This window comes from Cervus elaphus, chromosome 14 (assembly GCF_910594005.1).
Source record: "Cervus elaphus chromosome 14, mCerEla1.1, whole genome shotgun sequence".
Taxonomy (NCBI): domain Eukaryota; kingdom Metazoa; phylum Chordata; class Mammalia; order Artiodactyla; family Cervidae; genus Cervus; species Cervus elaphus.
In genome coordinates, this window is record NC_057828.1 from 59894236 (window position 1) to 59917707 (window position 23472).

At 42.2% G+C, this 23472-nt stretch overlaps 1 protein-coding gene across 2 annotated transcripts in view; it reads right to left on the reverse strand.

Moving 5' to 3' along the window:
• Nucleotides 1–23472, reverse strand: part of ASTN1 (astrotactin 1) — a 343197-nt gene that overhangs the window by 215896 nt on the left and 103829 nt on the right. For both annotated transcript variants that reach the window (XM_043924291.1, XM_043924289.1), the window contains exon 2: nucleotides 3401–3588. In XM_043924291.1, the coding sequence (XP_043780226.1) occupies nucleotides 3401–3588 (188 nt within the window). The remainder of the gene's footprint in view (nucleotides 1–3400; nucleotides 3589–23472) is intronic.

Below are 23472 nucleotides of genomic sequence, written 5' to 3' on the forward strand. Positions count from 1 at the left end.
ATCCAATTGTTCTATGTAAGGAAGAAATAGTACCTCCTTGGAAAAAATAATTCAAAAATTTTAGGATGTGATTGAAAAGTAAGAAAAGCAAAAGGTTTTTCAAAGTTTTAAATTGCCAAGTTCTCAGCTGAGGTATTGGTTTTCTGTAAGCTCAAGATTTTGCTGATGGTATACTTATAGTGGGCACAGTGTAAGAAGGAAGTTACCAATTCCCATCCATACAGTGTCAAAAGGATACAAAAAAGGGTCTTTCTTGGCATCTTATTCTCTCATTACTTACATTTTGTGTGTAAAACAAAATACAGCCAACAGTGAATGCAAATATAAAAATAAACAGTGGTCCCTGCACTGAGGCAATAAGGATGAGAAAAGTGTAAATACAAAATGAAAGAAATGTAAACTTTAAGGTGTTCACAAAACCATTAATTCCATCTGCACATATCGGAAATATTTAGGATTATCAGCAAAGCTTTTATGTGTACATTTTCTTAACAAGAGAGAAAAGGTTGGGTATATTCATGTTTTGAATAATAACCTTAACTTTTCTCTTTTTTGAATTATGCTATTTGGATCCAACTGAAAACCTCATCAGTATTGATCGTTACAGTTAATGAAAAATAGCCCTGCTATTGTTATTTCATAACTAACAGGGTTTGGGTAATAAGATTTCATTTAAGTGCATTTCGCTGCCCAACACTGTTACTAGTCAAAGGACTTTGCTACCTTCTAACGCGTATACTGCTGTCATGCAAGGAGCCTCAAATGGCTGCCTACTTACTTCCAAAGGATACCGCATAGAGTATCAGATCAAGTCTACCAGTTCCTGAGTCTCTTAAGAAGAAACCTTCAGAGACTCTGGGAACGACATCTTCAAACAGGATACCCTCAGGCTTGATTTCTAAGCTGAGGGCAGATACACAACTTCCGACTTTGAAACTGTTTCTAGAATAGAATGTAAAGGATAGGAGAGGCAGAGTCTGAGGGTGGATGGAATAGGGCTGGAGGAAGGTGGGAGGGGAAGAGGGGCTGCGGGAGGGTCCACTGACCACATCGTCTCTGCACGGATGGGAGGCAGTACTTATGTCTTTGGTTTGCCTGTGGAGCCCTGGGCTCCTGCCGAAGTCATAGGCTTTCCTGAATTTTCCATGGAGGTGTGGGTCCATCCACATCCGAGGGCAAGTCGGAGACACATGCAAGACTTGCCCACCCTCATGCTTTGCCCAAGCCCTTATAACCTCTGCCCGCTCCAGTTTAGTTGAAAATAACATGGCATAAACTAAAGTCAAGCTGAAGGAGTAATCGCTCTCATTTTATTTGGAAAGCTGAACATCACTGTTGGTCTGTCATGGGTAAGCAATAGCATATGAAGGAAAGAGCTTCGAGTCCCAGGTTTAAGGTTGATTTTTGTTCTCTTTCCAATTCCTTCTCCACTGTCCATTAATTTCTGTCCAGGAAAACTCAACAAAAAGCATTAGCAATACAGGACTTTTCCTAAGGGTTATTACATTTTAAGGACACCATCTATTTCCTCAAATTATTTGGCATCCTTGATCAGCCCCCCATCCCCATAAATATGTGCACACATATGCATCTACACACTCACACTTCTCTAGAGAACCTATCGGAGCATCTCATTCTGTAGATAGAAGGCAGGGTCCTTGCTGTGGTGAAGATAGGATGTGGCAGCCAGGGCAAGCTTCAGTCTGTCTTCCCTCAGAAGCTCACAGCACTCCCCCGACCCCCACGAAACACACCTTCTGACACCTCATCCGTCCTAAGCTCATACTTTGGGTCTTTCTTTCAGACACAACCACATCCAACATGAATTCCTGGGAATCTCTTTACAGTTCTCTTCACCCTAAACATTTTTGTGGTGTTCTTTGAAACGGTCTTGGACCAAAAGAAACCAAACAAAAACTATCCAAGACAAAGACCACTTCCCACACTGATGGGAGGATGTGGATGGCTGGTGGGAAGTCCACTGTTGTGCTTTTCTTTTCAATCAGACCATATGATAAATACAAAAACAATGTGGCTCCCACCTCTGTCCCCCTAGTCAATGCCCGGGATGATACTGACGATCTGCCCGTTCTTACCACAATCTGGAAAGTACAAGCTACACTGAAGAAAACAAGCTTCCTTGAGAGAAGAAACCCTGGCCTTTAATGAAGGAGGTACAGACCCTTATGTTGTAAACCTCAATTAGCACAGTAATCTCACTTACCCACTCACTTTCTGGCATATCTGAAGTTGACCATTTGCTATTGAAAGACTCTTTTCTCAACCACATAGTTTCAACAAATAAGAGCAGCTTATACATATACAAGTAATCTATCAAATAAGTCATTCCTGGAGACACTGGCTGAGGGAGAAACGGAAGACTTGCATTCTGAGATTTTATGGGGATATCTTCCATGCCAAACAGTTAGATAATGGAAATTCTAATATAACTAAAATGTGCTCAGTTTTCCCCAATCTAATATACAAAACTAAATAGCACATAGTGATGGCATAAGAGTAATAGATTAATTACAGTTTAGACCAAGACCTCATTTGGTTTGAAAGAGCCCATCCTCTCCCATACAAAGATAATCAGTCAAGTCTCAGCTTGCTTTCAGGCTACCCTTGGAGCAGGTGATGTATTGATTTTACTAATAAAATTATTGAGTGAGTCAGGCATTTTTCGTTTCTACTGGGAAACACATTCATTTATTCCACAAATAATTATTTAGTATTAACTATGTGAATGCACTAGTCCAGGTGTTGAAGATATACCAATGAACAAAACAATATCAAACAAAACCCATGCCTGCCACTGTAGCACTTACTGTCTGTCTAGTGAGATTTTAAAACATAAGTTTCTAGAATGTTAGAGAAAATTCTCTAATTTTCAGAAGGGATGCTGATGGGATGTTTCTGAGCCAGACTAGTGGGAGAGGCAAGGCTCCATTTATTGGCATGTCCTTTACTGTAAGAGGAGAGAAAGCCAGGACTAAATTTCTCCCAGCTGGGAGAAGACGCCTTGCTCAGTAGCAGCTAGCAGATTGGGCAATCCAGTCACTCAGCAAACATTCATGGAGAAACGATTATTAGATATTCTGATCTAACTGAATAATCCCTTTCTAAGACAATCCAATGCCCCCATCTGAGGTTGTCTCTGATTTGTAAAAGTTACTCCCTATCTGGGCATGTTCCTAGAGAGCCGTCAGGGAGTGGTGCTGTGGAAATAACTGCAATTTTTACTTACACCACAGGTGGAGACATTTCCCATAAATGAGAAATCAACTTATGAACAAGATCAATGATGAGATTGTGGAGATGGGTCCGCCAGGGCTGTGGTACCCAGGTTCCTAAGGTCGAGGCAGTAGAGCCTGAGAGGCTATGGTTGCACTGCTCTTACCATGACTGAGATGTGCAGGATTCTCAGCTCCTCTTCTGCTGATTCATGCTGGGGTTCTTCAGTTGGGTCTTGCCCAGGGAGGCTTGGGGCCCCATCTTGGTGGTGGATGTGAAAAAGTAAAGTGCCATTCTCCAGCCACTGCTGCCTCCAGCGCACCAGAGGGATGTCCTCCGTGTTCCCTGAGATCTCTAGAGCACAGACACCAAAGGCACAGGTCAGAATTCCAAGTGGACCAGTCCAATTCTACGGTTTTATCTTCTTTTAAGACACTGCCTCTGATTAGCCAGTGTCCGCTGAAGACAACAAAGGGTTTGTAACTACAGTTGAATCAGGCTTACTGCTGCTCCAAATCTCAAGGAGGGGAAGAAGCCCTAAGAAGAACAGAATTAATCCCCCATCAATCTTTGCACCATAAACAAATGGCCCAGGCTCCCGCCCATTGAGAAAAATACAAAGGTAAAAATTCAAGTTTTTCACCACATTTCTATGATCAACAGCATCCTTTACTCAGCACAGTTTGAATACCCTGATGACCCACTGAGGTAAACAGAAGGTTGTTTGCCTCTTATAAATTTGAAAGTGTGAGTTCCCTAGCAATTACTCTTAGACACCAGTGAATCTACCAAGGAAAGAGTTAGTAATTACTGTGCAGAGAACTGGCACTTATAGAAGTGTCCTGGGAAGTTACTGCAGAGCAACTGGAGCTGGCAGGTTATTTCTAAAACCACCATCGTTTGCTGCTTAGTCCACTGGAGATGTCTGATACTGGCTTTTGGCAGGTAATGTTTTAATTCCCTTTAATTTTTCTCTTCATTTTTGCAGAGCAAAGGTGATGTACATGAGAGGGTGATGAAGAAGTGGGCCCTTATCACAGACTTAAGTGCTCATCTGCTTTCTGAGCTCTAGATGCAGGCACTGAAATAACACCAACAATGAATACCAATATACGCAAACCTGTTATGCAGTCTGCACAATAGGAGCTCAGCTGTGCTGCAGAAGTATATTGCTATGTGTCCCTTCCTCTAATATTCCTAAGCAGTATTGTATCAAAGTTTTGAGACATCCCACTATAGCAAGGACGTGATTAACCCAGCATTCTTGAGCTTCATTTGGCCCTAACACCATTTTTTTTTCCTTAACAACTACTATCATCCTTGAAAACTAATATTCTGCTGAACATACTTGGCAAAGCATGCTTTAAAATTTTCATTTTTTTTTGAAAGGCATGGCTTCTCCCAAAATTTATCACCTTTGACCAAAAAATTCAATATACATAAAAAAGATTTAATAAGATCCATTTAGAAGAGTATTCTCATCAAGTACCACAATCATAAAGAGGAAAGCAATTTAAAATATTTATCGAGTTTATAAATATCTTTCACTATTTGTGGGAGTGTACAAATGATGTTCTGCTGTATTTATTTACTTATATATTTATTCTTTAATTTATTTAACCTACATACATTGGATATGTACTGTGTATGCACTGGCACTCTTCTAGGCACCCAGAGACTAAACTGAATGAAATCCTCGACAAGTTCTCCAAAGCAACCCACTGTGAGTGACTGTGTCATGTTATACCACATGCATAAAAGCTTTGTGGAGACAGAAGGAAAGAGTAATCTTGCTTGGATAGAGCGTGGACGATGGAAGGAAAGCGGTCTTGCCAGGAGATGTTATGGTGCTGGGCCTTGAAGGGTGGACTTTGTTAAGTAGACAGAGATGTGGGGAATGGACATGCAGACATTGATAGGAGAATACGGAGAAGGAAGAGGAGAAATATTGGCTAGTCCTCTCATGAAAGGTAAGTGAGAGGGACTCATGATCCCCAGGCCTGTCTCTGAAAGACACTGCAATGATTCTCTGGCTCAGGGGTTCACAGCCTTGGGGCCGCGGGCCAGTACCGGTGTCTACTGCGGGAGGTGAGTGGTGCGCAAGGGAGCAAAGCTCCAGCTGCCGCTCCTCATCACTCCCCATCGCTCACAGTACGCCTGAATCATCCCCTCCCCACCTCCCTACTTGGCACCCCCACCTCGTCCATGGAAAAACTGTCTCACGAGACTGGTCCCTGGCGCCAAAGAGAGGAGACTGCTGACCAGTCCATCCTGCCACCCTGCAGACCAGAGACGAGAAACTCTGCAGGAGGGTAAGGGTGCAGCAGAGGTGCTCAGAGTCTCCTTCATCCTCAGCCTCTCTCCCTAATTATCTGAAGGACTCAGGTGTCCTGTTGGGCTGGTCAGCTGTCTATGACCCGAAGTGACTGGCACAAGCATCAAGGACACTGCGGTGGGCAGAGGGGTGAGGATGCAACACGCCCTGCAGCCCAGCCCCGCCTTCCCCGGGGCACAGCTCCATTTGTCAAGTGAGGAAGTGACGCGGGCTTCCCAAGTCCACCTCTCCTCTAAGGGTTTTTTAAGATTTCCCGGTAAACAGAAACCCTTGGGCACACCTCCGTGGGTGCCTGGGTAGACCTGTGGCTACCACACCATGTTTCATCACAAGCCCTGTAATCACAAACCCCACTCCCCAGCACTTACACTTTCTAACCACGCATCAAGCCTCCACATCAAAGCACTGGAAGATTCCTCCTGGGAGACACTCTTCCCCCTCCCAGGTCTGTTTCTTGCAGCTGCGGTAGAAACCAAACTCTATCTCCCCCTCACCACAGACATAAAAGTCACAGGCAGGGATAGGCATGTACACACGGCTCTATTTAAAATGGATAACCAATAAGATCCTACTGTATAGCACAGGGAAATCTGTTCAATGTTATGTGGCAGTCTGGATGGGGAGGGAGTTTGGGGGAGGATAGATACATGTACATGTATGGCTGGGTCGCTTTGTGATGCACCTGAAACTATCAAAACATTGTTAATGAGCTCTACTCCAATATAAAATAAAAAGTTTAAATTAAAAAAATTACAAGTAGCAACAGCTCCTAATAGAGCACTTAATGGCCTAAGTAAATCATCTAGAGCAACACACACTCAGCCTCTTGCCTGCACTTGCTCTAAACCACCTTGAAATTTATTCTGCACATGCCGGGTGCCTCTTTAGCCCTTCCTGTAACTATTCAAGAGGAATCCAGCACCTGATACCTCTAAAGCACTCAACAAACTGGCTTTTCATTTCCCAGGAGACCCTCATCAAGGAGGTCAGGCTCATTAGCTCTGTTTTAACAGTGGAAGCAAAGACAAGTAAATACCCAGACCAAAGTCACCCCAGCCTGACACAGAACAGGGACTAAGACAGATGAAGGAACATCTATCAGATCCCCTCAACCTCCAACACACGCATCAGACATGACCTTCGAACATGCATAAAGGAGGAAGCAATTGAGTTTAAAGTCCATGGGGTGTTTTAGGAGTTTTTGTGCTGTGGTACTTTAATTCTTTGCACAAAGTCTGTATTCCATGAGTTCTTTTACAATTGAAATATAATTCACAAACCATAAAATTCACCCTCTCAAATATATACAATTCAGTGGGTTTTAGCATATTCACAAAGTTGTGCAACCATCACCACTCTAATCTAGAAACTTTTCATCAGCCCAGAAGAAACCCTGCACCCAGAGGCAGCCAAGACTGTTTTTGAGAAGGAAGGAGTTCTGCTTCAAGATTCTAGGGGTGATGGTAACAAGGAAGGAACAGGTGCAGTGGGTATATGGGGAGGTGGGCTGAGAACACAGAATCTCCAGCCTTGGCTTCCAGTCCAGCCCTCTGAACCTATCTATGAGTTGTTGATGCCAAATTCCTTTGGAAAATTATATTCTGTTTCTGTCCAGACCAGAACCATCATAGAGGGCAAAGGGTGAAAGAAGGAAGTTACCATACCTGCCAGTGAAGGCACCTGTCATTTTTTAGATTAAACATAATTACAGAATGATAGGTTCCTCCTTGGCTTTTTCCCACCTCTCCTAGCAACATCTGGCATGGGAGAGCTAAAATGATAAACCAGGAATTTATTTACTTATGCTCTATCTGGCCTGGGTTAACCGAAGAAAAACCACACAGGGACAGTAAATGTCTTGTGAATTTCATCACAGGGGGGCTGAGATCAGAGTCTTGGAACATCAGTGTAATCACATTGGTCTAGATGTCAGCAAAATGGCTCAAGAACAATAAATGCTCAGAAATTGTTTGACCAATGCAAAACTGACCTGGGATTCTGAAGCAGCAAATATGGGAAGTGATCAAATAGTTACTTTAGTCCAAGGCCTCCTTAGGGCTGTGGATGAGGCTCCAAAAGAATCTTTGCCGATGCACTGAATAAAACAAGTGCCAAGAAAAGCCTGCACTGTCATCTCAAGGTACCACCATGGCCATTTATCATACTGTGGGGCTGAGATCTCCAGAGAGATAGGACTGCTCTCACTTTTAGCATTTCAGTCCTTCCAAGCTTCCCCTCCATAAACCTTATGTATCTTAGCACTTCCAAAATTTCTGAATGCCTGAAATACACAGAAACCAGGATGCCATTTATTCTTGTATTCAACAAAGATCCTTGGAACACACTCTGTTATTGTTGTTTAGTCGCTCAGCCGTGTCTGCCTCTGTGATCCCATGGACTGTCCCCTGCCAGGTTTCTCTGCCCATGAGATTTCCCAGGCAAGAATACTGGAGTGGGTTGCCATTTCCTCCTCCAGGGGATCTTCCCGACCCAGGAATGAAACCCACATCTCTTCCACTGGCAGGCGGATTCTTTACCACTGAGCCACCTGGAAAGTCCACTCTATTTACCACATTTAGCACATTGTCCTACAGGTTTTCTACTCTCAAGGAGGTGTTGGTCTAGTAAGAAACTGAAGACAGAGCCACGAATAAGTACTCTAAACAGTAACAGCAGTGCTGGGTGAGAGGGTGGAACTTGGCTAGGCCTGTTCCCTTGGGAAGGGATAAAATGGGAAGAAGTGTTGGGAGGCAATTCGAGATGAAGAAAACAGTGTGTATAAAGAACAGCAGGTGATGCATGCTTGCAGAGTGCGGGAGGTCTGGTTATGCTGCAGAGTGAAGACATGCAGAGCAGTCGTGGAGGACTGGGGCTGAAAAGCCAGATTGGTGTCAACTGTAAAAGTTGTGAATGCCAGTTTAAGGAGTTGAGCGCTAATGCAAAGTCACCCATGGCTTTATTAAACAGAAGGATGAATAAAGTCATGATTATAGATATGAAGAACAGAAAGAGCAGCAGACAGATGAGACTCGGTCACAGTCTCACTGTAACTCTGATCCTCTATTCTGCAGAGACCACAATACTAAGAGACCTCGGTCAGGAGGAACCTTAAATGAGACACCAGGCTTTGGGTTTTCTTCTCTGTATACGGAGGAGTTGTTGATGAATTTTAAGATCATTTTGTAAGTTGCCACTCCACAATTCTAAATCCAAAGGGTGTGCTTCATGTGAGCACCTTAAAAGACAATGATTTCAATGTCCCAAGCAATGTCAAATCTTCACTCCAGTCTAACCTCACTCTACCTCTCCCCTTTCTCTTGAGCATACAGTGGACACGTTAGGGATGATGCGATCGGAGTCTTTAGGGGTCAGGTTCATCTTCGGAGTGGACCTCAGGTTGGTAAGAAAGGTTCTCATCCAGGCTGATATAAATATGTACATTCTAAGAAAGAAACCTTGGAGCTTCTGCACGAAATAGAGAACCAGGAAGATGGGATCTTGGGCAAGGAGAATCACACTACAGAATAACCTGGGATGGGCAAAGGCAGAGAGGAGGAGAGTGAGATGAACTCACTTTTAAATCGGCCTTAGTCATTGTTCTAATGTTAGCCTGCATGCTGTCAGCTTGCAGCACTGTCTTTCTGAGGGGTTAGCTTAGGACACCCAAAACCCGCTGCAGAAATCCCTGGTCCTTCTTTAGGCATTGCTTCACACTGAGAGTCCCTGAACTGATCTGCTAAGACGAAGCATCACATCAGAGTATCAGAATCTACCCAAAGGACAACTTCATCGAGGACCAGATGCATGATGTCCTCTTTCAAAGAATCTGGCAATTTAAAGTCAAATGTGGATTTGAACTTGGGAAATTCTCAAAGATCCTTAAATTCACTGAATAACTTAGAGTGGCTTAGAACAGACCTGGCATGCTGGGTCCCCTTTTCCTCTCCTGGCAAGGCCGAGCTTCACGCTAAATCCAGCTGAGTAGTAATGAGGTGGCTCAGGTGTTGAGGTCAAGCCAGAAGGAAGCGTTAACTTGTCCATTCTTAGCTTCTTGTTAATGGCACCTGATGAACTGACCCTGCAGTCTTTCAAGATTGAGGGTGATACCCCCTGATGGCCATGACTATTAGAAGACTTTGCTTAGATCAGGATTTTTAAAATCACTGTTAATCTTAAAAACCTTGCCTCCAAACCAAATCTAATATGGCTTTGGAAGGGGCTCCCCAGAGCAGAGTTAGAAAAGAGCTGGATCAATTGGAAGACAAATAAAATGCACAACCATGAAATTCCCTGCCATTAGGGGATTGGAGGGGGAGTGTCTATGGGTTATTAGTTTTGCTTGGTTGTTTTTTCAATTCTATTAAGTGTGGTATTGTGAAGAGCCTCATATTCTTTATGAAAGAATTACAAGGGAAAGGGAACATCTCTAAAAATAGAATCTAGCCACCCGTCCAACCTCTGCTATCTATGCTACCATTCTGAGTTTTTCTCTGCTACAAGGATTAAGCTCAGAACTTTAGTGGTGATAAGCTAATTATCCCAAACTAAGGATAACAAGTGGATCTTGTCCATCAGTAACTAACATTAAGGCGACCAAAGGTAGGCCTGTGATAGAATGACACTCTTTTCTTTCATTCTTTTTTTAATCGCCCCCACCCCCCACTTCAGAGTTTGAAAGATATTAATGGTAGGTCTAAGTTTCCCACATGGTCTTGTTATGGTCTTCTGACTAAAACTGTTAACAGTGGCAGTAACTTTCAACACCTCTGTAAGAAAATAACCTGCTAAAGGTCAGGGGTTAATAACAGCAGAGGATCACTAATTATCCTGTAAATCTTTACTCTGGTATCAAACGTGACCCAAGTCTTTATTGCTTCTGGAACAGCAGCCTCTAAAGACCCCAACTTGTTCCACAAACATAATGAGAGCAGCACATTAGTGTCCTGGCCATCTGTGAAGAAAGATAAGGGACAGATGAAAATCAGGCAGAGGAGAGGGATGCAGAGAGAAAGGACAAAATCAGGAGAAGTGAGGGCAGGAGACCAGCCAGAGAAACGATGTCCCATGGGTTGAGTTGGCTGGGTCTCCACACCTCTCGCTGCCGGAACCATCTGGTATGGAGTTCTGAAGTGATGCAATCCCACATCCCAGAGAGACAGCCACATACAATAAGGTGCCCTACTAGGTCTAAAAAAATCCACCAGCACGGATGCCAGGAACACCAATGATCTGCCTAAAGTTTGTGCCTACATAGGCCTGGCTAAGTGAACAATCAAGTGAGAGATAACATAGCCAGGTAATTCTTTTGTAAAGATGTCCAGAACACAGTGGGAATGGAACTCTCTTTGTGGTTCTTCTATTCAACTCACAGTCGACCATGGAGCTGCTGCTTATTATCTCATTCTCACTCCTCTGCCCCCACACACAACTATGTGAGCAAAAGCTTCACTGCAAAATGGCTTAAAATTTAAGAATCTCTCGCCCAACAGAAGAACAAGATGTTCCTTTTTCAAGTAACTGGAATCTATTTGACTTTCTGAGATTTGGAATAGAAATTTCCACTTCTGACCATGAGAGAGATAATTGAATTTCTATTTCCTCTGCTTGGTGACATTTGCTCTCAATGGCAAAAATAAGACAGCCTCAAATCATTAATGATCCTGTGATGAGAAATGGAATGGCAGGTTAAAGAGAGCTTTGCACTGGGGTGGGGGTGGGGGACACAGGAGAATCAGGTTGCTGTAATTTCCCCAGAGCCCACTTTTCTCATCTTCAAATGATGAGAGTAGGTCTCTGAGGACCAACCCCCCCCACCCCCCCAGCTCTAACCGTGGTATTCAATGACACTGGCTCCAGTCACACCCCAAATCAGGTGCAGGCTGAGTAAATTTATGCATGCCAACTGGATAAACGTCTCTGGAAGTTTTTCCAAATCAGACTTTCCTCTTGGGCTTTGGGATGCTTCCGGCTTAGGCCAGCCTATCAGTTTATAGACTGGTTACACTGAAACTCAAGACAGGGACCTATAGGGAACTATAGTGACCTAGAGGGAACTCCAATCAGCGGCCCCCCAATAAGAAAGAATCATCTAGCATCCAGATGTCAACAAAGGGTCTCCAATGACTTTTTACTTTCCATGTTTATGTGGACAAGGGTAATCTAAATAAGAAAATTCCATGTGATCTCTCTCTGCAGCCTCACCGATAGCCCTTTATAGAGCTATATTCTAAAAATCAGAAATATCAGCTTCCTTAAAACCTGCTTACCGATCCACTTCTCTGTTTTCTGGAGAGGTTTACAATGGACTAAAATAAACAGATATGGAAAGAAGGAGTGATGAGAGAGAGAAATAAGGGCTCATATAGTGTGTTGTTTCTGGTGGTGGATGGGGCAGAAGCTGCAGAAAGTGGAGGTGGTTTTGTAAATCGGACTTGATGGAAAGCAGCGAAGCTTTCTATGCATGCTGCTGGAAGTAGGTCACTCTGTGCTACTGTGTGCTGGCATGAATAGCAATTGAGCAACTCTTCGAACATTCTATTTACCTAGCCATGAAGATGAAAACATTCATGTGGGGGGAAAATGTGGCCAAAAGGTTCTGACACAACCAGAGAGATGAGGAGACATTCAAATGGCTTATGATTTCATCCAAAATGCTTTGCTTGTTCCTACAACGGTGTTTCTCTGGATCTTTTCAAACCTCTGCAAAGAGTTTATCCACATGATACTCATTAAAGTCTCATTTGAAAGGGGAAAAAAAAGCCCAAAGCTCTTTGAAAAAGGCAGGGTTATCTGGGCTACAGATGTTCGGGTAAAAAGATTTTTAAATATATCTAGTTCTGTTCTCCACTGCCATCTGACTGACCTTTGTAAATTGAGATAACGGCACACATTTAACAAAATCTGACATCAAGTAAGATGTGTAATAATATTTAAACTCTGTAGTATTAAAATACATATTTATGGATCATTTTGTACATTGTAATGAGAATAAGTCATTTTGAAGCCTGCAGTCTCAAAATCAGAATTCTGATTTGAGCTTTGCAAGTCCTTGAGGGCCACTTGGCTGCAGTGTGGCATTGAACGCAATATGGACATATGGCTTTGGGAAAACCAGGACACTGGATACAGGGTGATTGCAAGGAAACTGTCTGGTAGATCCAGTGAGAGCTCTGTTCACTATTAGTCCTCCCTCTTGTATTCCAGTCTTTTATTGACAAAGAGTTTAGTATTTGCTATAACTCTCTGATCTAGAACAGTGACGTTCCCTCACTAGCTCTCACCTTATAAAACGGATTGGAAAAGAGAACGATAATGATACAATATCACCTGCACATGACTTACATAAGGAGACTAGCCCTCTGCTTCTCCTAAACTGTCTTGATTCATTTCCATTGCTAATTAGTTTTCATACACTTGTATTTCTGTTCTTATCATCTGTGATTCAACCCAACAAGCAATGATGTACCTATTATGAGCTGGCTCTGCAAAGAAGCCCTTTCAACATTCACGAGCTAATTTAATCTTTAACGATGCTTTAATGTGGGTATTTATAGTCCCATTTTACAAACAAGGAGCTCCAGAAAAGTCAACCTACTTGACCAAGTTCACCCAGTTATAAACACTAAAGTTAGGGGGGAAAATTCCTATGTCTTTTGGCTTCAAGCTACGGTTTTCTTCCACTACTTCAGTCCATATTCTCTCATTTTACACATCTCAGGCAGTTCAGTCGCTCAGTCGTGTCCGACTCTTTGTGACCCCATGGACTGCCAGGCTTCCCTGTCCATCACCAACTCCGAGAGCTTACTCAAACTCATGTGTATCGAGTCGGTGATGGCATCCAACCATCTCATCCTCTGTCGTCTCCTTCTCCTCCTGCTTTCAACTTTCCCAGCATCAGGGTCTTTTCTAACAAGTCAGTGCTTCACATCAGGTGGCCAAAGTATTGGAGTTTCAGTTTCAGCATCAGTCCTTCCAATGAATATTCAGGACAGATTTCTTTTCGGATGGACTGGTTGGATCTCCTTGCAGTCCAAGGGACTCTCAAGAGTCTTTTCCAACATCACAGTTCAAAAGCATCAATTTTTTGGTGGTCAGCTTTCTTTATAGTTCATCTCTCACATCCATTCATGACTAGTGGAAAAACCACAGCTTTGACGAGATGAACTTTGGCAGTGAAGTAATGTCTCTGCTTTTTAATATGCTGTCTAGGTTTTTCACAGCTTTTCTTCCAAGAAGCAACTGTCTTAATTTCATGGCTGCAGTTGCCATCTGCAGTGATTTTGAAGCCTAAGAGGATAAAATCTGTCACTGTTTCCATTGTTTCCTCATCTATTTGCAATGAAGTGAGGGGACCAGACGCCATGGTCTTAGTTTTTTAAATGTTGAATTTCAAGCCAGCTTTTTCACTCTCCTCTTTCACTTTCATCAAGATGCTCTTTAGTTCCTCTTCACTTTCTGCCATAAGGGTGGTATCATCTACATATCTGAAGTTATTGATATTTCTCCCGGCAATCTTGATTCCAGCTTGTGCTTCATCCAGCCCAGTGTTTCTCATGATGTACTCTGCATATAAGTTAAATAAGCAGTGTGACATTATACAGCCTTGACATACCCCTTTCCCAATTTTCAACCAGTCTATTGTTCCATCTCTGGTTCTAACTGTTGGTTCTTGACCTGCATACAAATTTCTCTGGAGGCAGATAAGGTGGTCTGGTGTTCCCATCACTTTAAGAATTTTTCAGTTTGTTGTGATCCACCAGTCAAAGGCTTTAGCATAGTTAATGAAGCAGAAGTAGATGTTTTTCTGGAATTCTCTTGCTTTTTCTTTCTTTTCCAATGGATGTTGGCAATTCGATCTCTGGCATCTCAGCCTTTTCTAAACCCAGCTTGAACATCTTTTTGAAGTTATCTGTTCTGTTGAAGCATAGCTTGGAGAATGAGTGCAATTGTGCAGTAGTTTGAACATTCTTTGGCATTGCCTTTCTTTGGGACTGGAATGAAAACTGACCTTTTCCAGTCCTGTGGCCACTGCTGAATTTTCCAAATTTGCTGGTATATTGAGTGCAGCACTTTCACAGCATTATCTTTTAGGATTTGAAATAGCTCAGCTGGAATTCTGTCAACCCCATGAGCTTTGTTCAAAGTGATGCTACCCAAGGCCCACCTGACCTTGCATTCCAGGATGTCTGGCTCCAGGTGAGTGATCACACCATTGTGGCTAACTGGGTCATGAAGATCTTTTTTGTACAATTCCGTGTTTTCTTGCCACCTCTTCTTAATATCTTCTGCTTTTGTTAGGTCTGTACCATTTCTGTTCTTTATTATGTCCATCTTTGCACAAAATGTTCCCTTGGTATCTCTAATTTTCTTGAAGAGATCTCTAGTCTTTCCTATTCTATTATTTCCCTCTATCTCTTTTCATTGATCACTTAGGAAGGCTTTCTTATCTCTCTTTGCTATTCTTTGGAACTCTGCATTCAGATGGATGTATCTTTCCTTTTCTCTTTTGCCTTTCACTTCTCTTCTTTTCTCAGCTATTTGCAAGGCCTCCTCAGACAACCACTTTGCCTCTTTGCATTTCTTTTTCTTGGGGATGGTTCTGATCACTGCCTCCTGTACAATGTTACAAACCTCTGTCCATAGTTCTTCAGGCGCACTGTCTATCAGACTTAATCCCTTGAATCTGTTTGTCACTTCCACTTTATAATTGTAAGGGATTTGATTTAGGTCATACCTGAATGGTCTAGTGGTTTTCTCTACTTTCTTCAATTTAAGTCTGAATTTGGCAATAAGGAATTCATGATCTGAGCCACAGTCAGCTCCCTGTCTTGTTTTTGCTGACTGTATAGAGCTTCTCCATCTTTGGCTGCAAAGAATATAATCAGTCTGATTTCAGTATTGACTATCTGGTGGTGTCCATGTGTAGAATTGTCTCTTGTGTTGTTGGAGGAGGGTGTTTACACATCTCAACCCAAGATAATAGAAGTAAAGTGCTTAGCAATATGTGGCATACAATGAATATCCAACAACATCAATATTGTCATTATTAATACTGTGTTTTTTGTTTTCACTGTTGGTATCACTCATAGAAATTCCAAGCTTGAGGAATAATCATTTAGAGAGTTAAGCCAAGGGTAACTTAAACTGTTATAAGCTGCTTGAAAGTCTTCCTAAGCCCAGGGACCATTAAGAATCAGCTCAGTTCCAGTGAGGAACTTGGCCAAGTCATACTTGTATATCTCTCTAATGCTCCTTAAAAAACTGAACATTCCTTAGATATCTCTGATGAAATCTCACTTACACTGTCTGCTGTAAGATCTGGCCACTGGGGCTTTCACAGATGATGTCAAGCTATCCATGCCCATGGATGCCCAAGCTATCCATGGCCCAAGCTCAGTCAAATCCCCTGAACTTGCTATAAGGCAAAACACTCAGTAACTGACCCTGTGGATTCCTGGACACAAAATCCTCAGTGACACCCATTTTTTTTTTTTTTAACAAGAACTAGGCTTCATTCAGCCTCTAAGACATTCCCTGAATTAGACAGAGTACCTGAAGAACTATGGACAGAAGTTCGTGACATTGTACAGGAGGCAGTGATCAAGATCATCCCCAAGAAAAAGATATGCAAAAAGGCAAAATGGTTGCCTGAGGAGGCCTTAAAAATAGCTGAGAAAAGAAGAGAAGCAAAAGGCAAAGGAGAAAAGGAAAGATATACCCATTTGAATGCAGAATGCCAAAGAAAAGCAAGGAGAGATGAGAAAGCCTTCCTCCATGATCAATGCAAAGAAGCAGAGGAAAACAATAGAATGGGAAAGACTAGAGATCTCTTCAAGAAAATTAGAGATACCAAGAGAACATTTCATGCAAAGATGGGCACAATAAGGGACAGAAATGGTACAGACCTAACAGAAGCAGAAGATATTAAGAAGAGGTGTCAAGAATACACAGAAGAACTATACAAAAAAGATCTTCACGACCCAGATAATCATGATGGTGTGATCACTCACCTAGAGCCAGACATCCTGGAATGCAAAGTCAAGTGGGCCTTAGAAAGCATCACTATGAACAAAGCTTGTAGAGGTGATGGAATTCCAGTTGAGCTATTTCAAATTCTAAAAGATGATGCTGTGAAAGTGCTGCACTCATTATACAAGCAAATTTGGAAAACTCAGCAGTGGCCACACTGAAAAAGGTCAGTTTTCATCCCAATCCCAAAAAACCACACAATTGCTCATCTCACACACTAGTAAAGTAATGCTCAAAATTCTCCAAGCCAGGCTTCAACAGTACATGAACTCAAGCTGGATTTAGAAAAGGCAGAGGAACCAGAGATCAAACTGCCAACATCTGTTGGCTCATCGAAAAAGCAAGAGATATCCAGAAAAACATCTATTTCTGCTTTATTGACTATGCCAAAGCCTTTGACTGTATGGATCACAACAAACTGTGGAAAATTCTTCAAGAAATGGGAATACCAGACCACCTTACTTTCCTCCTGAGAAATCTGTATGCAGGTCAAGAAGCAACAGTTAGAACTGGACATGGAACAACAGACTGGTTCCAAATTGGGAAAGAAGTCTGTCACGGCTGTATATTGTCACCCTGCTTATTTAACTTATATGCAGAGTACATCATGAGAAACACTGGGATGGATGAAGCACAAGCTGGAATCAAGATTGCCAGGAGAAATATCAATAAACTCAGATACGCAGATGATACCACCCTTATGGTAGAAAGCGAAGAAGAACTAAAGAGCCTCTTGATGAACGTGAAAGAAGAGAGTGAAAAAGTTGGCTTAAAACTCAAAATTCAGAAAACTAAGATCATGGCATCTGGTCCCATCACTTCATGGAAAATAGATGGGGAAGCAATGGAACCAGTGACAGACTTTATTTCCTTGGGCTCCAAAATCACTGCCAATGGTGACTGCAGCAATTAAATTAAAAGACGCTTGCTCCTTGGAAGAAAAGTTATGACCAACCTAGACAGCATATTAAAAAGCAGAGATATTACTTTACCAACAAAGGTCCATCTAGTCAAAGTGATGGTGTTTATAGTAGTCATGTATGGATGTAAGAGCTGGAGACTCTAAAGAGAGCTGAGCACTGAAGAGTTGATGCTTTTGAACTGCGGTGTTGGAGAAGACTCTTGAGAGGCCCTTGGACTGCAAGAAGATCAAACCAGTCCATCCTAAAGGAGATCAATCCTGAATATTCATTGGAAGGACTGACGCTAAAGCTGAAACTCCAAGACTTTGACCACCTGATGCAAAGAACTGACTCACTAGAAAAGACCTTGATGCTGGGAAAGATTGAAGGCAGGAAGAGAGGGAGACGACAGAGGATGAGATGGTTGGATGGCATCACCAACTCAATGGACATGAGTTTGAGTAAACTTTGGGAGTTGGTGATGGACAGGGAAGCCTGGCATGCTTCAGTCCTTGGGGTCGCAAAGAATGGGACACAACTGAGTGACTGAACTGAACTGAACTGAACTGCACTCAAGGGGATCCTTCTATCCTTATTTTCTCCTTGGGGGACAAAGCTTTCTTTTTTAAATTTTTTTTTATTGTGATAAATGCCACATAAGATAAAACATACTATTTTAACCATGTGTATCTGTCCAGTTCAGGGGCACTAAGTACATTCACATTTTTGTGTAACTCTCATCATCATCCACCTCTCAAATTTTTCACCTTCCTAAACTGAAACTTGTCCCCATTAAACACTAACTTCCCACTCCCCCTCTTCACCCCCTTAAACACTCCTCTGCCCCTGGGCATCTATATGTACTTTCTGACCCTGAATTTGATTATTCTAGGTGTCTTGTATAAGTGCAATCAAACAGTATTTGTCTATACACACTGTATGTTGGAATGAATGCATTTTTAAGGTTAACGTAATACATGGGAGACAGAGCTTTCTACCCCATTCCTACAGACCTGTGAGCTCACCTGGCTGACCTTGAGCACTGCCTTCTTGCACACATACAGTCAGGGAGCCTTAGACAGTCGGCCAGTCATCTGTCTAAGCTTTTTTCTCCAAACCGCTTTCTCCTACAGAAAAGAGGGGTCAGAATAGCTGAGATTCTCTGATTTTATTTTTTATCTTCCTTCAATCTGCAATCACCATACTAGGGGCTGAATCATCAGTTCCTATGAAGTGAAGCTGAGAAGTGGTAGCAGTCTTCTGCGTCTCTGTTGTGTTTTTCAACCCAAGAAAGGGGAGTGGGACAGCATTCTACGGCACATGGAAAATTCCTATTATACCACTGTGTTTCAACTTAAAAAGACCTTTCTTATAAGGCCGCTTCTCTGTTCATTCATCAGTCCTCTGCGGCAGTGAGTTTTACAGAATTAGGACTGAGGGCCAAAGAGGGTAACTGATGATCTCAAGGATTAGCGGTAAAGTGACAGAGACAAAAAGGCTCAAATCCAGCTTTCTGACTCCCACAGTGCTCTTTCTACCAACCTGTTCTGTCTACCAAAGCAATGCTGATTTTACTGAGAAATCATGAACCACTGTGCTTGTATGTCAGCTTAATGAATTAGATATACGGAAGATACACATCAATAATAAATACCGTCAGGAGTTTGAAGAGTTTGGGCTTATAGACCTGGGAATGAAATTGAGTTATTAACCAATTCGTACAAGTATACAAATCACATGACAATCTGATATGATTTCCCTGTGACAGATGCCCCCAGATCTGCTTCTTCCTGGATTCTAGCTACTGGTCTAAAGACATTAGACACTATCTTGGGCCCATTTCTGCAGGCTATTGTGTGAATGTTCCTTACAAAAGAGGTCAAGATGACCTCTAAATAACCTGACAGATCTCTCCAGGGAAATATTAATCTAGCCATCTAGTCTCTGCTGGATGAAAGATAATGATTTAAAGAAAATACAAGGGCACTTGACTGCTAAAATATGTTGCTGCTCAGCTGGGAATAAAGTATTGACAGTACCAATTGCTGACATCTTTCCACTTTTCTCCTCTTTCTTTATTATAGCCCTCTTCCTGTGTGTGTGTGTGTGTGTGTGTATGTGTGAGTGTCGTGTCTGACTCTTTGCGACCCCATGGACTATACCCTGCTAGGTTCTTCTGTCCATGGGATTTCCGAGGCAACAATACTGGAATGGGTTGCCATTCCCTTCTCCAAGCTCTCTCCCTACTCCACCTTAATTCTACAGCCCTCCCTCCTCTACAGTCCCCCCAAAAATACCCATCATGGGACTGACAGTGAAAAGCAGGAGCCATGTATTCCTCACAAGGGGTGTATTTGAGAAAACAGGTCTGCCACTTTGCATTGGTCAACAGCACCACCCCTCACACCTCCTGTGTCCCTCCAGCTCCTGTCTGTGCCAGACACTGCTCTGTGAGTGCATGTTTGAACCTCTGGGTTCAGATAATCATATGCACATCATGGAGCCAAGGATGGTTTCCTCTTTTTTCCTACCCCTGCTACAAGAGTTTACATTCATTCATGCTTTGCACAGGCCAAGTTTAGTGTTCGTAAAGTTCTCAGTGATGTGATGATCAGGCTGAAGCTAACAAGACAAAGTATGACAATGGATAATTATTACTATTTTTCACAACAGCTAACTTACACTGAGCACTAGCTCTATGCTAGGTAATGGGCTAAACACATACATTCTCATTAAGCTATTCGACAGGTGAAATGCAGGTACTATTATTAATATCACCCCCGGTTTAGGGAAGTGAGACACAATAGGTTAGGTAACTGGTCATGACTTTGGCCTTGTGGCTCTAGGAAGGGAACACACTCTTTCCGAACCCTTACCCTTTCCACTTGTCACTGGATAAGAGACAGGGCCAGTGCAGGATCATCAACATGCAGGCCAACAAATTGACTCCAACTCTTGCCCCCCTTGACCACTGCGGTAGGAGAGAAGTGAGGTGGTGTTCTTGTTATTATCCACACGGTCTTAAAAATGGGGAGGGCTGACACATGAAGAGGACTTGATAACCTGTCTATATATTCTCTTTTCTTGACCTTGATCAAGTCAAGAGTGGGAAAGCATTATCTGGGTACATGAAAAAGCATCAGTCCCCAGATTGTCTATTAACAGAATATACAATATAGTTAATGCCTTTGAAGTATGTATGTCAGGTGCTACCTAAGGGTTTTGGAATATATTAATTCATTTCATCTTCAGAGCAATTATGAGTTGGAGAACAATTACAGGTGAGAGGGCTGAGGTACAGAAAGGTAAAGTAACTTGCCTAGCATCATACATTTAGCAAGTGGAAGAGACTAGGTTCAAACAGGCTGTGTAGCTCCAGAGTCTGAGCTCTGAAACACCAAACTTCCCGGCCTCCTCCCTATGAAAGATCCTAACATATAGCTTTTATTATAAGAATAATTTCTTCTGATCCTACTTGCTCATACATCTCCCTTGCCCCCTTTCTTTTGGTTTTCTGCCCTTGGTTTCCATATCCTAAAGGACATTACATTTCTTCTAGAGTTTATTTTTTAATTTTAAGTTGTGCTCCATACATATTTCCACTGCAAGGTGACCTCCTATGGTTAGTTCTCCTCCATACCCTACCAGAACCAAAGATCAGGAAATTAACAGGTGGCACTGACATGTCTATTCTCTACTTAGTAGCACTAGCCCATTAATTAGAAGATGCAACTAAAACAATGCTAGTGGAGTTTTGCATAACCAAAAAAAGGTGCTGGGTTTCCTGCTTGTTTCTGCAAGAGCACGCTCTAAAGGAATACAGATATGTTTCACAACAAGCCGTTAAAATGTGAACACAAGTGATGGTAAGTGAAATGAGTGGATGCTTAGACTTCAGTCAGGACACAAAGACAAGAACTTGGGGAGAGCTGATAGTTTCTCATCCAGCTCTAAAATTGTGGCCAGAAAGGCACAGAACTGGAAGACAATTCTGTCAGGAGCCTATACCCACTCTGACATCAGCCTTAAAAGCTGATCTCAACTCCTTAGCAACTATGTCTCTTTCATTCACAAAATTTTCAGTATCTTTTTTCTTTACTGCATCTATATTTTCTGATTGTACCACACACTGGAAAATAAGTTCCCTATGAATCATACCTTCTGGGTGAAGTGGAACTTCTTTTCATTTGCCCTACACTCATGATGGGGTCACAAACAGTCAGACATGACTTATGGACTGAACCACACCCCCTTTTTTGGGTTTCAAATAGAGCTTTGAGTCCTGGCAGTTGAGTATTTGGTGAACAAGATCACATATACTTCATGTGATAAATGTAGATCACATTCTTCCCTTAGTCTTTGTATCCACAGACTCATTCATATTTCTTTCATCCTTATTTGGCTGTCCTGTCCAGTATGTGTCAGGCTTTTTATTTTGCCTTCACACAACCACACCTACTTCCTGCTGACCATTATGGCTGCCTTTCTGTACACTTCTCTGGGTTCATTAAATGCATTCTCTGGAGTGCATTTATGCAACATAGTGTAAATAGGAAGGTTTTTAATATGGGAAAACCTGAGACAAGGTTCTTACACCTAATACTTCTGAAATCTGTAGGCCTCAGTTTCTCAGTCTTTAAAAAAAATAGGAATAATACAAACACCTACCTCACAGGGCCATAAAAGTGAGGATGCACATGGGGATATTTTGAAATATGAGAAATAAGAGTTGTAGTTATTATTAATATTATGATCATTAAAGACTGGTGACAAGAATAACTTTTTTATTCCTGATTAAAAAAAAAAATCAATGTGATTCTACTTTAGTGTAGAGGGCTGTTGTGTTTCCCAAGCCCTTCATAATGCCATTTCATTCTTCTTTTTTCAGAGAGGATAGCATATCAGGTCAATGTTTTCAGAAGATGATTTTAATAAACCCTAGGTTATTTCCTGAGTCATTAATGGTATGGCAAAGAGTATTTTATTTTATAACTCTAACTAGAGCCTGTATCTGGGAGAGTGTTAGCTTGAAGTTGATGACATGAAAATCACCACGCTCTTTTCTGTCCTCTACATAGATTCTAATGTTCTTGCAGCCTGTCTCCATCAACTCGACTTCTTAGTATATAAAGTTAGTATCCTCTAAACCTTGCATGAAGACTGGTTATTTACTCGTTTAATAACTGAGACTCCATGCCCAACAAATATGATAGTAATTTACCATTAAAAAAATACATTTCAAAGGTCGAACATGCCAGAGCTTGTTGAAAATCTAAGTAGATGCCCTTGATCAACATGTACGGTACACTCCTACAGAACAAGGATCATTCAGACTTGACTTCCCTTTCTAGATTCCCACTGTTACCAGTTCTCCCCTCCACCACTGCACTTACCTCTTCCATGCCTGCTAGGTTCAATTACTGTAGAAGTGTTTACAGATCTCATCCATTAGCATCAACTTTGATGGCTTGTCCCCAGTAAGTGCTCAGAATCCTTACAAACAGGGAAGGTCTGACAGATGAGGTTGAAATATTACTTTGTTCCCTTTCCCTAACTTCATATCTGAGGTTCTTTGGGATGCATGGGCATGTCTCAGGCAGCACCAGTAATTTAACTATTCTGTTACCCAGTTAGGGTACTCTTTGTCCTCAGTATTACTTGTTTAAGTAACTAAAATGTTAGAAAGTCACATGCTTGCTGGAAATTCACAAATTCTTCAATACAAAAAAGAAAAGTCACTCCATCCGTTACTTTTAACATTTTCTCCTTTATAATCATGAGAGGCTCCTGCTGCGACAGCGCAGGAGCGGCCAAGAGGAGCTACCCCATGTCCGAGGTCAGGGGCGGCGCCGAGAGGAGCTACCCCACGTCTGAGGTCAGGGGCGGAGGCGGAGAGGAACTACCCCACGTCCAAGGAGCAGCGGCTGTGCAGGGGCAGGAGGGCTGAGAGGAGCTGCTCCATGTTCAACCTCA